The sequence below is a fragment of the Pristiophorus japonicus genome, chromosome 15, assembly GCF_044704955.1.
Source record: "Pristiophorus japonicus isolate sPriJap1 chromosome 15, sPriJap1.hap1, whole genome shotgun sequence".
In the NCBI taxonomy this organism is placed as follows: Eukaryota; Metazoa; Chordata; class Chondrichthyes; family Pristiophoridae; genus Pristiophorus; species Pristiophorus japonicus.
Window position 1 is genome coordinate 16041766 of NC_091991.1, and position 17600 is coordinate 16059365.

Here is a 17600-nt window from a genome sequence, read left to right on the forward strand (position 1 = left end):
TCTTACGCAGGCAAAAACAGGCCTTGGGCAAATAGCCCAACTCTCCACCCGCGAGGCCCTTAACTTTCACATTCGTACTATCTGTCAAAAGAAATTTTGACAGATTGCAAGTGCTGGGTTTAGGCGCATGCACAGTGCACACCTAAACCCGGAACTTGTGAGGCCTCTTCAGGCGCGTGCGCACATCGTACGCACCCGGAGAGGCCGCAATTTATGGCCTGACATGATATTATCAAGGCCAAAGTGATCTACTAGTTTTGATTGCCTAAGAGGTATTTCCAAGATTTTTTTTCCCCCGAATTGGCCTAAGTTTGAATCTGTTTATTCGTCTATCCCAGGAAATCACATGACATTCAGGTATGATGCAGAGTCGATGGGCCCAAGTTTCGGCCTCAGTTGCTCCTGATTTTTTGGAGCAACTGGTGTAGAACGGAGTATCTTAGAAATTCAAATTCTCGGCATTTAGTTTGCTCCAGTTCTAGTCAGTTAGAACAGTTTCACTTTGGAACAGAATTTTTTTTTCAAAAGGGGGCGTGTCCGGCCACTTACGCCTGTTTTCAAAGTTTCGGCAGTGAAAACTTACTCCAAACTAACTTAGAATGGAGCAAGTGAAGATTTTTGTATGCTCGAAAAAACCTTGTCTACACTTTAGAAAATCAGGCGTAGGTTACAAATCAGGCGTAGGGAATGGGGGGGGGGGCGCAGTTTAAAGGGAAGTTTACAAACATTAAACACTTCAATTTTACAAAAAGAGTCATCATCAATAATAAATGATAAATACATCAATAAATCAACCAATAAATCAATCAAAAAAAATAATAAAAAATATATTTTTTTTTAAATCAATAAATAAAACATTTTCTACTTACTGACTGCAGCACCAGGAGTCCTCCAACAGCATGCTGGGATGCCCCCACCCCTCCCCCCTGTGATTCTGTTAGTGTCTCTATCTCTCTGTCTGCCTGTGTGTGTCTCTCTCACTCTCTGTCTGTCAGTGTCTGTGTTTCTGACAGCGAGGGGTGGAGGGGAGGGGGAGGAGGGGTGGTGGAGTGAGGGAGAGGGGGTGTAGTGGGGGGTGGGGGGGAAGAGGGGATGGGGGGAGGGGGTGAGAAGGGAGGGAGGGGAGGGGGAGTGAGAAGGGAGGGAGGGGAGGGGGAGTGAGAAGGGAGGGAGGGGAGGGGGGGTGAGAAAGGAGGGAGGGGAGGGGGGAGGAGAGGTAGGAGGAGGGAGGGGAGGTGGGGGAGAGAAGGGAGGGAGAGAAGGGAGGGGGAAGAGAAGGGAGGGAGGGGAGGGGGGAAGAGAAGGGAGGGAGGGGAGGGGGGAAGAGAAGGGAGGGAGGGAGAAGAGGGGAGAGAAGGGGGGAAGAGAGAGAGAGAGAGAGAAGGGAGAGAGAGAGAGAGAGAAAGAAAGGAGAGGGAGGCTGAACGGGCCGGACCCATGACTTCGAGCTTAGACTTACCAGATTGACAGGTAGGTGGCGTCGGGTCCGGGGTCCAGGAGGGTCGGGAGCGCGGATCGAGGGGAGCGCAGGTCGGGGCGGAGGGCGTAGATCGGTCGGGGGGTGGGGTGGTGATCGGTCGGGAGGGAGGTCGGTCGGTCGGGGGAGGGGGGAGATCGGTCGGGGGGGCAGGGAGATCGATCGGGAGAGGAGGTCGTTCGGGGAGGGGGGGGGGGGAAGATCGGTTGGGGAGGGGGGGGAAGGTCGGGAGCGGGGGAAGCGGAAGTCGGGTCGGGGGGGGTGGGGGGCGGTCCGGTGGGGGGGGGGTGGGGGGTAGGGGGGGTGGGAGCAGGAGTCAAGTTGGGTCAGGTCCGGAGGAAGCAGGAGCTGGGCGTGGGAGGCAGCCTTATGCATGCAGCCCCAGTGAGGCCATTCGGCCAGGGCTAGGGACTGCGTGCTTCGGGCCCCTCCCACACAGTTTTGGGCGCCTGGAGCTACTGCACATGCGCGGCCACTGTAGCACGCATGTGCAGAGGTCCCGGCACTGTTTTCAGCGCAGGGACCTGGCTCATGCTGCGCCGCGCCGAGCTGCAAATGACCTGCAGGGAGCTGGAGAATCTGGACGTTTTTTTTAGGCGCACTTTGTGGCGCGAAAAACGAGCGTTAAGGTTGGGGATGCACCGTTCTAGGCGCGGCCCGAAACTTGGGCCCTATATATTGTAAAGCACATGGTATCGCAATTGTGTGGGACAGGCTGAATGGCCCAGAAGAACTTTTATTGTCTATCATTCAAAGAGCAAGTTATTATTTAAGTGGAAAAAGATTGCAAAATGCCGAAGTACAGCGAGACCTGGGGGTACTTGTGCATGAAACACAAAAGGATAGTATGCAGGTACAGCAAGTGATCAGGAAGGCCAATGGTATCTTGGCCTTTATTGAAAAGGGGATGGAGTATAAAAGCAGAGAAGTCTTGCTACAGCTAACGTATTGGTGAGGCCACACCTGGAATACTGCGTGCAGTTTTGGTTTTCATATTTATGAAAGGATATACTTGCTTTGGAGACAGTTCAGAGAAGGTTCACTAGGTTGATTGCGGGGATGAGGCGTTTGACTTATGAGAAAACATTGAGTAGGTTGGGCCTCTACTTATTGGAATTCAGAAGAATGAGAGGTGATCTTATCGAAACATATAAGATTATGAGGGGGCTTGACAAGGTGGATGCAGAGAGAATGTTTCCACTGATGGGTGAGACGAGAACTAGAGGGCATGAGGGGCTGCCCATTTAAAACAGAGGTGAGGAGAAATTTCTTCTCTGAGAGGGTTGTAATTCTGCAGAATTCGCTGCCTCAGAGAGTTGTGGAAGCTGTGACATTGAATAAATTTAAGATAGAAATAGACAGTTTCTTAAAGGGGATAAGGGGTTATGGGGAGCGGGCAGGGAAATGGAGCTGAGTCCATGATCAGATCAGCCATGATCTTATTGAATGGCAGAGCAGGCTCGACGGGCCGTATGGCCTACTCCTGTTCCTATTTCTTATGTTCTTATGTATGTTCATACAAGAAATAATAAATATTGCATTACAAATGGTAGATCTTAACTGATAAATCTACTAGAGTTCTTTTGGTTATAACAAGGTAAGCAGACAACGAAAACTCTGTAGCTATAGAGGCCCCGGAATCCCGCAAAGGTTCCATCAGACTTCTATAGTGACTACAGCGGAGGTGCAATGCAGTCCACTGATTATTAACCACATACATCTTCACTAATCATGTATCTAGCAGGGATAGCAATGGTAATCAAAAACATATGCTGATTTATAAGCTTAGAAATTACTATCAGCATAAAACATGACACCAGTGGCAAGTAAGTGATAAGAACAACAATGTTGGCAGTATGATATAGCACACTACGGGGTGTTATTGTGACAGTGGATGCGTTGAAGCAGATGGACTGTCAGACTTTCATATTATTAGGTGCAGAGGTGCTGGGAGCCTGCGCATAAACAGTGCAAGGCCGAACCAAGCTCCATAATACAATTTTAGCCAATGAGAAGCATCATAATTACTGAGCACCTATGTTTTTTTATTCATTCATGGGATGTGGGCATCACTGATAATGCCAGCATTTATTGCCCATCACTAATTGCCCTCAAGAAGATGGTGGTGAGCCGCCTTCTTGAACCGCTGCAGTATGTGTGGTATTGTTTGGAATGGGTACGTTAGGGATGGCCGGGGGTTGGGTGCAGTATGTGTGGTATTGTTTGGAATGGGTACGTTAGGGATGGCCGGGGGTTGGGCTGTAAAATATTTTCAGTTGGATCACCCTCTCCCTTATATAGACCACCTTTGATTACTTGCTCAATTTTTTTGGCCTTCAAAAGCCCAATCTGTCAGGAACAACTTCCATTTTTATAGGGCCTTTAATGTAGAAAAACAGCCAAGGCACTTCCCAGAGACAGGGATCTTGTCCCGAGGAAGTGATTGCAACAAAACAAAATGGAAGCCCCCCTTTCCCTGACTCTGCACTTGCTTAAAACCTGTTACATTTCTAACATTTTCTAGCTCGGACGAAAGGTTATCGAGCTGAAACATTAATTCCGTTTCTCATTCCACAGATGCTGCCTGACCTGCTGAGTATTTCAAGCATTTTCTGTTTTTATTTATGGAGTGCCTGCTGCCAATGAATTGGAAGCTGAGCAGAAGCATTCGACACATAAATGTCAGGTCCCAAATTAAAAAAAATAACATTCATCACAACAGACAGAGGAGCTGGTAGCGGTAAGCACACTCGACAAGAGTACAATAAAACTCTCACAATCTGATAACATCGTTGTTAAACTGTACTGGAAATTTTAGATGTTCATTCTGATGAATTAATAAAGAGGCTGCCACTCTCTCTCTCTCTTCTCGCGTTCTTTCTCCACCCTCCCTCTCGTTTTCCTCCTCAGTCTCTTTGTCCAGCGCTACTCTCTCTATCTCTCCACACTGTCTCTACTCTCGTTCTCAATTATCCTTTTTCCAGCCGATTAAATCCTAACATCCTGCGCCTGCATTCTGTTCACCAGCCGTGTGTTCAAACCATATTAGACAGAGGATCTGATAGCAGTAAACACACACTGTGAGAGTACAATAAAACTCTCACAAGCTGACAACATCCTAATATCACCTTGAAGTCACATCACAAATCTCACAATACCTGAAATTTCCACCCTTCACCTTTCTCTCTAATCTGTGGGAAGTCCGACGAGAACAAACAAAAATACCACTGGAACTGTGCATGCGGAACTACTTGGCAGCTTCGTTGGCAGCAATCGCATTTATTTATGGCAGCAACAATTTGGCACCCCGCAGCTCACCTACCAAATTTAAATCAGAGCAGGCATCAAAATCATGGGGCCTCTTCACTGCCAGAATGTGGGGCTGACCAGTTCGCTCCGCTGGTCGGTCGCCCAAAAGTAAAATAACAATCTCTTAGTGTATGAATGCTGGCAGCAGCCCTTGGTGTCTACGCTTTGTTTTAGATGTGTGACACCTAACCTACCACTTATTCTAAGTGATCAGAAGTAAGTCTGCAGAGTTTCAATGCAGTCTGCTAGATTTCTGGTGGCTCTAGAGCTTGCTGAGCTGTGCATTGTGCATGGGCCTTACTCTAAACATTAGTAAGACAAAGGGCCTCCACCAGCCTGTCCTCGCCACACAACACTGCCCCCAGACACCAAGATCCACGGCGTGGCCCTGGACAACGTGGACCACTTCCCCTATCTCGGGAGCCTCCTATCAACAAGAGCAGGCATTGACGACGAGATCCAACACTGCCTCCAGTGCGCCAGTGCAGCCTTTGACCCTCAAAAACTGTCACCAAGCTCATGGTCTACAGGGCCATAGTAATACCCGCACTCGTGTATGGCTCAGAGACGTGGACCATGTACAGTAGACACCTCAAGTCGCTAGAGAAATACCACCAGTGATGTCTCTGCAAGATCCTGCAAATCCCCTGGGAGGACAGACGCACAAACGTTAGCGTCCTCGTCCAGGCCAACATCCCCAGCATTGAAGCATTGACCACACTTGATCAGCTCCGCTGGGCAGGCCACATAGTCCGCATGCCAGACACGAGACTCCCAAAGCAAGCGCTCTATTCGGAACTCGTCCACGGCAAACGGGCAGAGGAAACGTTATAAGGACACCCTCAAAGCCTCCCTGATAAAGTGCGACATCCCCACTGACACCTGGGAGTCCTTGGCCATAGACCGCCCTAAGTGGAGGAAGTGCATTCAGGAGGGCGCTGAGCTCCTCGCGTTTCGTCGCCGAGAGAATGTAGAAATCAAGCGCAGGCAGCGGAAGGAGCGTGCGGCAAACCAGGTTCCCTGCCCACCCTTTCCCTCAACGACAATCTGTCCCACCTGTGACAGAAACTGCGGTTCTCGTATTGGACTGTACAGCCACCTAAGAACTCATGCTAAGAGTGGAAGCAAGTCTTCCTCGATTCCGAGGGACTGCCTATGATGATGATAGGGCATTGTGAGGATCCTGCACATTAGTCAACCACACCCAATGCTATGGTGGCTGACCTGTGTTGCAGCTTCAAACTATCTCTTCGCAAGCTTGATGCCCCAGCCTATTCTGGAGGTGGGGGCTTAAAAGATGGCCCTCGTGGTCTTGAATTGTGTGCCTCCTATCCTTGAGCCCTTGCCAGTAAAACTCTCATTATCATCCAGTTTTACAGCATTTTAGAGTGTGAGAAACTGGCTTTTCCTTGTCAGTGCAATTTCAGGTACTTAATTAACTCTTAATTGCAGTTCACAGCTGATTTAGAGGATTAGTTCAATTCCCTTTTTATTGGCTGGCATACTGTTATAGTAGAGGAAGCCCACATTTTAGCCACAGACTGAAAATGTGTAAACCTGTGCGAATAAATTCTCCTGAAACTATTAGTTTCTCCATTGTAAGAATATGCGAGAATAGGCATTGCGAGAGTTAAATGATCCTAAGCTTTTGTCTAAAGCTATGTTCTGCAAAAAGAAAGAAAAGACTTGTATTTATATAGCACCTTGCACGACCTCAGGACATCCCACACCACTTTACAGACAATTAAGTACTTTTGAAGTGCAGTCACTGTGTAGGAAACATGGCAGCCAACTTGAGCACAGTGACTATCACCAGATAATCTGTTTTTTTTTGTTATATTGAGGGATAAATATTGGCTAGAACACTGGGGATACCTCCCCTGCTCTTCTTTGAAAATAGAGTCAGGGATTTTTTATGTCCACCCGAGAGAGCAGACGGAGCCTCGGTTTAAGAACTGAGAGACGGCACCTCTGACAGTACAGCACTTCCTCAGGAGGGCACTGGAGTGTCAGCCTAGATTATTCTGCTTAAGTCTCTGGAGTGTGACTTGGACCCACAACCTTTTGACTCAGAGATGAGAATGCTACCCACTGAGCCACAGCTGACACTAACAAAACACTCTGCTTTGGACTGTCTGTTGATTTCTGGCAGGTGCAGTATCACAAGTTGCCTTGTTATTGCAAAAATTAATTATTATTGTTAGAAGAGGGGTGAAAAGCTGACAGCCTTACCTCTTATCTTTTTCTATGTTTGTGGGAATGCGCAAACTTTTTTAGTTGTTGAAATGTAACCAAATATAATTCCCTCTTACTAATTTTTAGCATTAAGCTTTACGAGATTGCAGTTCAATATTAAGGTTGCAAATCTATAAGTTTATTACTTTAGATTTGTTTCTCATCTGTTAGAATTAAGGAAAAGTTTGTTTAAATCTAGATTTTATTTACAGTTAAATTTCTTGTTGTCCTCAAGGTCCTGGGTTGTGTCATCAACCACAGTAACAGACAACAAGCACAGAAAAAGGTAATGTTAAAGTTAAAAGGCAGATAAGGAAAGGTAAAGCCTGTGCCTTGCTGTGCCTATGATTGGATGGATTTCTCTGTAGTTCTGTTTCTTGGGGTATATCCTTGGGCATTTGGGTCATTCTCAGTGTAGAAGGGCCATGTACGTTAATGGACAGGTATGTGAGTAGAAAGTATGAGGAATGGGCCACGCTCTCTACCGAAAGGACAATAACAGGTAATATAATTTGCTGTGATTAATTGCACAAACACCTTTGCAGCCTTCTGCGCATGCGCGCGGTATACTGGAGCCGCGCATGTGCACCCGATCCCCTCTGCCTACGTGCGCTGTATACCGGAGCTATACACAATGGTGCTGCTGCGACCTGCATCGTGGGCCACACTTTCCCTGGCTCCGTGCAGAGGTCAAGGGATCCATTGGTGGTAGTGGGGGAAGATCAAGGATCGAAAGGGTAGAGAGAGGATTGGATGAGGGAGAGCAAGAGAGAGGTGATTGGAGAGAGAGGAGATTGGAGGGGGGAGAGGAATTCGGAGGGGGGAGTGAGAGAAGAGATCGGAGGGGGGAGTGAGAGAAGAGATCGGAGGGGGGAGTGAGAGAAGAGATCGGAGGGGGGAGTGAGAGAGGAGATCAGAGGGGGGAGAGTGAGAGGAGATCAGAGGGGAGATTTGGAAGTCATGACACTCTCACTATTCACTTCATACCCAATAAACCTGTTAACAGTCCGTGACCCATACACAATGCCCCATCTATGGGGGGGGGCGGGGCGGGGGGAGGAAGGTCAAGGCCCTGGGAGTGGGGGGGAAGGTCAGGAACTTGGGTAGAGGAGAAGGTCAGGATCCCAGAGTGGTGAGGGAGGAACTTGGGCAGGGGAAGGTCAGGACACGAGGCGGAGGCTGGGGGGACATGGGACGTTGGTTGCTCTCAGAGCTCTGTCTGGAGCCTAGCAGTAAAATGAATGGTTCAAATTACACGTTGCAAGTACTTGATTACTAAGGCAGGCATGATCTAATTACACACTCCAGATAAACAGTTGGGTGTGTCTTGTCCTCCAAGGGGACCAATCAGAAATCTGGTCTTATCCTCCAAGGGAACCAATTAGAAATCTGGTGTTGCAAATAGTCACGACCAATATAATTCTCAACTGTACTTTGTAAACTGCTGCTTGAAAACTGCGTGTATTAAGTCTCATTTATGCATAAATAAAAATATGGAGTCAGTTTTGAGCTACTGAACAGTCCAAAGGGACTTCAAATTTATTACACCCTTCCCCCACATAGACAGCATCAGAAACTTCTAGGCTATATACTCTAATAACTTACTCTTGTGTTGTTTCTCTCAGCTTTGAGTTCAGAAATTTCCTCTTCTTTTTCCAACAGTTGTTCTCTGCATGCATTTAACTCCTTTGTCAATGCAGCAAACTCCTGTTAAGGGATAAATTATAAATATTAATTCATTTCTTAGTTTAAGGCAAAACTAATAGGAAATTGAACATACAGATGAATTACAATGACTTCATATTATCGCAATATATGGTTTCTTCAGAAACCTAATACATACAACAAAATCAAAACTGTTTGTTCCAGATAATTCAACAGGGTATCATGGGACAATGATTTATACTTGCTGTAATGTATGCATCTGTGAGTATACTCACAGGTTTGTAGAGCTGTATTATTTTTCTTTAAAAAAAGTACAGCTCTACAAACCAATACAGATCTACAAATCTGTGAGCATACTCACAAGTGCATACATTACACTTGCAATCCCCACAGCATTGAGTTCATTATTTCAACCATGTTACTGTAGGCAAATGCCAAGCAGAAGCTAGTGGGCAGAGATTCAAGTAGTGCCGTAAACCAGTGTAAAATGGGTGGCCTGATCACAAACGAAATTAGTGCTATGCCACATTTGATTAAGATTGGCGATCTGCCAGTGCTACTAGCACTGTTTATTGGCATCTCATTTGCTCTTCCTGTTCATCCTCAGCTTCCTAATCATCATCTTCATCTTGCTCCTCCACTTCTTCCTCCTGAGATGGTTCCAAGGGTTGTTGTTAGCAGGGCAAAGTTGTGCAAAATGTAACAGGGCATGATAGTTCTGGAAACCCTCGTTAGGGTGTACCGAAGGACTCCTCCAGACCTGTCCAGGTCGCAAAATCTCTAGTTTAGAGTGCCAATAGTTTTCAAGTCTTTTCTGTCTTCCTGCCACTGCTACTCCGCCTCCTCCAGCCCCAATGGCAGAATCTAGCAACATATCCATTATTCAACACTAAAAGGCTGAGGCCCCTGCACAAAGTGCTCCTAAAGGTTATTTCCAAGAAGTTTTCCAAACTCCTATCTCTGCCACGGTAGCCAACACAACATAGAAAACATAAAAAACATAGAAAATAGGTGCAGGCATAGGCCATTCGGCCCTTTGAGCCTGCATCACCATTCAATAAGATCATGGCTGATCATTCCCTCAGTACCCTTTTCCTGCTTTCTCTCCATACCCCTTGATCACCTTAGCCATAAGGGCCATATCTAACTCCCTCTTGAATATATCCAATGAACTGGCATCAACAATTCTCTGCAGCAGGGAAATACACAGGTTAACAACTCTCTGAGTGAAGAAGTTTCTCCTCATCTCAGTCCTAAATGACCTACCCCTTATCCTAAGACTGTGTCCCCTGGTTCTGGACTTCCCTAACATCGGGAGCAATCTACCCGCATCTAACCTGTCCCGTCCCATCGGAATCTTGTATGTTTCTATGAGATCCCTTCTCATCCTTCTAAACTCCAATGTATAAAGACCCAGTTGATCCAGTCTCTCCTCATTTGTCAGTCCAGCTATCCCAGGAATCAGTCTGGTGAACCTTCGCTGCACTCCCTCAATAGCAAGAACGTCCTTCCTCAGATTAGGAGACCAAAACTCAACACAATATTCCAGGTGAGGCCTCACCAAGGCCCTGTACAACTGCAGTAAGACCTCCCTGCTCCTATAATCGAATCCCCAAGCTATGAAGGCCAACATACCATTTGCCTTCTTCACCGTCTGCTGTACCTGTATGCCAACTTTCAATGACTGATGAAGCATGATACCCAGGTCTCGTTGCACCTCCCCTTTTCCTAATCTGCCGCCATTCGGATAATATTCTATCTTCGTGTTTTTGCCCCCAAAGTGGATAACCTCATATTTATCCACATTATACTGCATCTGCCACGTATTTGCCCACTCACCTAACCTGTCTAAGTCACAGTGCAGCCTCTTAGCGTCCCCTTCACAGCTCACACCGCCACCCAGTTTAGTGTCATCTGCAAACTTGGAGATATTACACTCAATTCCTTCATCCAAATCATTGATGTATATTGCAAAGAGCTGTGGTCCCAGCACTGAGCCCTGCGGCACTCCACTAGTCAATCCTGCCATTCTGAAAAGGACCCATTTATCCTGACTCTCTGCTTCCTGTCTGCCAAACAGTCTCTATCCACGTCAGTATATTACCCCCAATACCATGTGCTTTGATTGTGAACACCAATCGCTTGTGTGGGACCTTGTCAAAAGCCTTTTGAAAGTCCAAATACACCACATCCACTGGTTCTCCCTTGTCCACTCTACTAATTACATCCTCAGAAATTCCAGAAGATTTGTCAAGCATAATTTCCCTTTCATAAATCCATGCTGACTTGGACCGATCCTGTCACTGCTTTCCAAATGCGCTGCTATTTCATCCTTAATAATTGTTTCCAACATTTTCACCACCACTGATGTCAGGCTAACCGGTCTATAATTACCCGTTTTCTCTCTCACTTCTTTTTTAAAAAGTTGTATTACATTAGATACCCTCCAGTCCATAGGTGTTACATTAGCTACCCTCCAGTCCAGAGTCGATAGACTGTTGGAAAATGATCACCAATGCATCCACTATTTCTAGGGCCACTTCCTTAAGTACTCTGGGATGCAGACTATCAGGCCTTCAATCCCATCAATTTCCCGAACACAACTTCCCACCTAATAAGGATATCCTTCAGTTCCTCCTTCTCACAAGACCCTCAGTCCCCTAGTACTTCCGGAAGGTTATTTGTATCTTCCTTCGTGAAGACAGAACCAAAGTATTTGTTCAAATGGTCTGCCATTTCTTTGTTCCCCATTATAAATTCACCTGAATCCGACTGCAAGGGACCTACGTTTGTCTTCACTAATCTTTTTCTCTTCACATATCGATAGAAGATTTTGCAGTCAAGTTTTATGTTTCCCGCAAACTTGTTCTCGTACTCTATTTTCCCCCTCTTAATTAAACCCTTTGTTCTCCTCTGCTGAATTCTAAATTTCTCCCAGTCCTCAGGTTTTCTGCTTTTTCTGGCCAATTTATATGCCTCTTCCTTGGATTTAACACTATCCTTAATTTCCCTTGTTAGCCATGGTTGAGCCACCTTCCACGCTTTATTTTTACTCCAGATAATTGCTGAAGTTCATCCATGTGATCTTTAAATGTTTGCCATTGCCTATCCACCGTCAACACTGTAAGAATCATTTGCCAGTCTATTCCAGCCAATTCCATCCTCAAACCATCGAAGTTACCTTTCCTTAAGTTCAGGACCCTAGTTTCTGAATTAACTGTGTCACTCTCCATCCTTATAAAGAATTCTACCATGTTATGGTTACTCTTCCCCAATGGGTCTCGCACACCAAGATTGCTAATTATTCCTTTCTCATTACACATCACCCAGTCTAGGATGGCCAGCTCCCTGATTGGTTCCTCGACATATTGGTCTAGAAATCCATCCCTAATACACTCCAGGAAATCCTCCTCCACCGCATTGCTACCAGTTTGGTAAGCCCAATCAATATGTAGATTAAAGTCACCCATGATAACTGCTGTACCTTTATTGCATACATCCCGAATTTCTTGTTTGATGCTGTCCGCAACCTTACTACTACTGTTTGGTGGTCTGTACACAACTCCCACTAGTGTTTTCTGCCCCTTGGTATTCCGTAGCTCCACCCATACCGATTCCACATCATCCAAGCTAATGTCCTTCCTTACTATTGCATTAATTTCCTCTTTAACCAGCAATGCCACCCCACCTCCTTTTCCTTTCTGTCTAATCCTTCTTAAATGTTGAAAACCCCTGGATGTTGAGTTCCCAGCCTTGGTCACCCTGGAGCCATGTCTCCGTGATGCCAATTACATCATACCCATTAACGTCTATCTGCGCAGTTAATTCGTCCACCTTATTCCGAATACTCCTCGCATTGAGGCACAGAGCCTTCAGGCTTGTCTTTCTGACACTCTTTGTCTCTGTTGAATTTTGCTGTAATGTGGACCTTTTTGATATTTGCCTTGGGTTTCTCTGCCCTCCACTTTTACTTTTCTTCTTTCTATCTTTTGCTTCTGTCCCCATTTTACTTCCCTCTGTCTCCCTGCATAGGTTCCCATTCCCCTGCCATATTAGTTTAACTGCTCCCCAACAGCACTAGCAAACACTCCCCCTAGGACATTGGTTCCGGTCCTGCCCAGGTGAAGACTGTCCGGTTTGTACTGGTCCCACCTCCCCCAGAACCCGTTCCAATGTCCCAGGAATTTGAATCCCTCCCTTCTGCACCACTCCTGAAGCCACGTATTCATCTGAGCTATCCTGTGATTCCTACTCTGACTAGCACGTGGCACTGGTAGCAATCCTGAGATTACTACTTTTGAGGTCCTACTTTTTAATTTAGCTCCTAGCTTCCTAAATTGGCTGTTCACCCTCCCTTTTCAGAATGCCCTGCATCCGCTCCGAGACATTCTTGACCCTTGCACCAGGGAGGCAACATACCATCCTGGAGTCTCGGTTGCGGCCGCAGAAACGTCTATCTATTCCCCTTACAATTGAATCCCCTATCACTATAGCTCTCCCACTCTTTTTCCTGCCCTCCTGTGCAGCAGAGCCACCCACAGTGCCATGAACTTGGCTGCTGCTGCCCTCCTCTGATGAGTCATCCCCCTCAACAGTACCCAAAGCGGTGTATCTGTTTTGCAGGGGGATGACCGCATGGGACCCCTGCACTACCTTCCTTGCACTGCTCTTCCTGTTGGTCACCCATTCTCTATCTGGCTGTGTACCCTTTACCTGCGGTAAGACCAACTCACTAAACATGCTATTCACGTCATTCTCACCATCGTGCATGCTCCAGAGTGAATCCACCCACAGCTCCAGTGCCGCAATGCGGTCCGTCAGGAGCTGCCGCTGGACACACTTCCTGCACACGTAGTCGTCAGGGACACCGGAAGCGTCTCTGACTTCCCACATAGTACAAGAGGAGCATAACACGTGTTCGAGCTCTCCTGCCATGACTTAACCCCTTGATAAACTTAATTTGGCAACAACAATGCTTAAGGTTACTTACTGATAAAGAAAAGAAAAAGAAAAACTACTTACCAATCACTTACCCCCTTGGCTGTGATGTCACCTTTCGGTTTCTTTCTACTTCTTTTTTGCCTTCTCTCCCTGCCGTAGCTGCATGAGCTGGCCTTTATTGGCCTCTCGACGTCCCGCTCCACCTCCTTGACTCCCCGCTGGCCTCTCCGATCTGCCGACGCTCCTGTTGGGCCTTTATAGGCCTCTCGACATCCCACTCCGCCTCCTCGACTCCCCGCTGGCCTCTCCGATCTGCCAACGCTCCTGTTGGGCCTTTATAGGCCCCTCGCTGTACCGCTCCGCCTGCTCGATTCCCCGCTGGCCTCTCCGCACTAAAAGGCCTCCAAGCCCACTAGAAGCCTAAAATGACTAACCAGAGACTTAACTCCATGCGACTAAGGATCCCTTTAGGTATCGCTGATATAGCCTGTTTGCTGACTGCCTTATTTGAATAGTTTAATAAGGTCAGCACTCCTTACAGGCTAAAAGTTTCCCAAACCAATAAGGCAGCCGTCAAGCTTCTGGCAGAGATTAAACCCGTGAGATCTCTACCTGAAGTTCACCTGCCTACAATAATTTTTTGCTCAAAAAATGGGCATAACGATATCCAATTTCTCCCCTAGATGATAACTCACGTGGGGTATGGAAAATTACAACGAACATCATCCCTGAATCATTTTGCACATTTCTAATGGCCAGTTCAGAGAACTATAAGAGGTCTATATAGATAAATTGTCACTTTCAATCCATTCTTTAAATTAAATGTTATCGTATTTATTCTATAGCATGTATTGTTTCAGGGGTTGCTTTTTAACATATGAAATAAGAGTGAGCAAAGTTCAGAATTTCATTCCTTTGAATCTTCAACTGGGAAAGTGAAATTTTAACATTGATGAGTTCACTTCCAGTGCAAAATAATGCTACTTATTTAAAAATATGCCTAAATGTTGCAAATTCTAGAAATTTCATTGCTAAAGGATAAAATATTGTTGCGTAATGACAATTATGTCACAACATCTTGGACTAAATCACAGATTTTCAAACTGGGATCTGTAAGATCATTATGTTTCTGTTCATTTGTTGGCAAATTTTTGTATTTATTGACTTACCATACATTATTTCTGTCAGTACTAATAAAAAATGTTTTCTGCAATTACAGCGGTTTTTCTTTGGGCACCTGACACTGTTTTTTGGAAGTTAGAGCATGGTCTCCCAAGGATGTGCCATTATTTCCAAGGAGTCCATAACACAAGTAAAGTTAGAACTATCTCACAAAGTTTTTATTGTTTACTGAGGTCTATCAGAAAACACTGGTTATTTCCTCCATTAATGTTTAGTAAATTATGCAATCAAAAGATGAGGCACTTCATCGGTATGGGGGTCTGCTGCTCATTCACCGTGATTTTACCAAAAGAATTGCGGAACTCTCACAAGAATTGCATAAAAGATATTTGCCTCATGCAGGTTGCAGGTATACTGCAGCTGATTGAAGCTGAAGTGTTGTCAATATCTTTGAAATGGCCTTACATCTGATTGCCAAGAACATAAGGGAATGGTTCCTGGCATGAAGTTAGTGCTGGAGGGGGGTCTGGATGAAAATTCAAGAGCTGAGAGAGGGTAGGCCAGGGTTGGCTTAAGAACTCCTTGCAGAGTCTGGGGGAGCACTCCTGCTCCACTCTTCTGGCTACTCTGCAGACTCCCACCTTTGTAGAGCTGTTGGGGTTGATACCGTACAAGTTTCCCGAATCCATAAATTAAAATGGCGTCGTGGCACCAATGACATCCTCGGGCCATGAATTTTCCATGTAAAGTAGACCGAGCTGCCTGCGAGGGCAGTTTTCCAGTGCCTGTTTTGAGGTAAGTTACGATGGATGGTGTGGGAACGTGTCGGAACCCGGGAGCACAGTGCGAGCCACCCTGCCATCTTAACTTCCAACCTGCAGTATTCTCACTGGGCAAGGGTGTTAAAATTGACCCTTATGTTGATGGTAGGGAACTTCACCTACCACCAGTGCACAACACAAAAACAAAGCCACACAGAATGCACTGATGGTGGGTGAAGTTACACATTCTTATGTCATGTTAATTAGCTTATCAACTGATATTTACAAAATTGTAATTTTTAATGTCATAGGTTAAGAAATGTAAAGAACTACTATTTTATTGCTAAACTCCATGAGTAACCGAGCAAAATCATAACAGAATGTGCTTTTTTATTTTGGCATAGCCTTCGAAAGTTAATTAATCATTGAATGTTTATCGTAGCCTTAAGATACTGATTCAACTTACTGTTAATAAACTGAACCAGTCGATGAAGCTGGAGCAAGGCGGGTGTAGCAGAAGTAGCAGCCCCGAATGAATGAGTACTGAGCCCTCTTTCATTTCCAGGTTGAGCCTCATTAACAAATTGTTCTGCAAGTATCAGTCATACCTGTGATTAGCAGCTCACCCATGAGTGAGTGGAAAATCGTATGCTGCTTCAGGCCTGTAGCATATTAAAGGGACATTGTTACAGGAGAGGAGAAAGCTGCGGAAGATTGTCAGCCTGCCGCCATGTCTAACGGCCTTCATGAGAACAGAGGGTGCACCAGGTTTTCTAATATGGCAGTAAAAATTTATTTTGCAGCAAGTGTAGCAGCGGAGGAATGTCCTAGGAACTTAAGGACAGGAGTAGCTTTCAGTCCCTCGAGCCTGTTCCACCATTCAATGAGATTATGGCTGATCCGCGAATTAACTCCATATACCCACCTTTGGCCCATACCTTTAGTTAACAAAAATCTATCAATCTCAGATTTAACATTAACAATTGCTGTTTGCGGAAGAGAGTTCTAAACTTCTACTGTGTTGAAGTGTTTCCTAATTTCACTCCAAAAAGTTCTGGCTCTAATTTTTAGACTATGCCCCCTCGTCCTAGACTCCAAAACCAGCAGAAATAGTTTATCTCTATCTCCCTATCTGTTCCCTTTAATATCTTATAAACTTCAATCAAATCACCCCTTAAACCTTCTAAATTCTATAGAATACAACCCTAATTTGTATAATCTCGCCTCGTAATTTAATTCTTGGAGTCTGGATATCATTCTGGTAAACCTACTCCATCCAAGGCCAATATATCCTTCCTAAGGTGTGGTGCCCAGAACTGCTCACAGTACTCCAGGTGTGGTCTAACCAGGGCTTTGTACAGCTACAGCATAACTTCTACCCCCTTGTATTCTAGTCCTCTAGATATAAAGGCTAGCATTCCATTAGGCTTTTAGATTATTTTCTTTAGCTCGACAACAGAGGTTAGGGTGGTCTTGCACCTGGCCTGGCGACAGGGAAGGTTGAACAGGTTCCACTGGTTCTGTAGTCTAGTTCCACTCCAGCGGGGAGCTTGTTGACTGTGAGGTGGAGCATGGCAGCGAGGAAGATTGGGAAGTGGGTTGGGGCGATGAAGTAGCCCTGTTTGACCCCGGTCCGGACGTAGATTGGGTCTGTAATGGATCCGTTGGTAAGGATCACAGCTTGCATGTCGTCGTGCAGCAGGCGGAGGATGGTGACGAATTTTTGGAGGCATCTGAAGCGGAGGAGGATGCTCCATAGCCCCTCGCGGTTGACAATGTCAAAGGCCTTTGTAAGGTTGAAGAGGACCATGTATAAGGGCTGGCACGGTACCCTGCATTTTTCCTTCAGCTGTCGTGCTGCAAAAATCATGTCTCTTGTGCCCCGTAGGGTACGAAATCCACACTGTGATTTCGGGAGGAGCTCCTCAGCCACAGGGAGAAGACGGTTGAGGAGGACTCTAGCGGCGACTTTCCCAGTGGCTCCCCAACATCTGTCATCGAGCTACAGTATGCGGATGACACCTGCAACTGCGCACATACAGAGGCTGAACTCCAGGACATAGTCGACGTATTTATCGAGGTGTACGAAA

At 46.0% G+C, this 17600-nt stretch overlaps 1 protein-coding gene across 6 annotated transcripts in view; it reads right to left on the bottom strand.

Annotated features, from left to right (window-relative positions):
- Positions 1-17600, bottom strand: part of ppfia2 (PTPRF interacting protein alpha 2) — a 639866-nt gene that overhangs the window by 354171 nt on the left and 268095 nt on the right. For all 6 annotated transcript variants that reach the window (XM_070900188.1, XM_070900187.1, XM_070900185.1 and 3 more), the window contains exon 2: positions 8627-8728. In XM_070900188.1, the coding sequence (XP_070756289.1) occupies positions 8627-8728 (102 nt within the window). The remainder of the gene's footprint in view (positions 1-8626; positions 8729-17600) is intronic.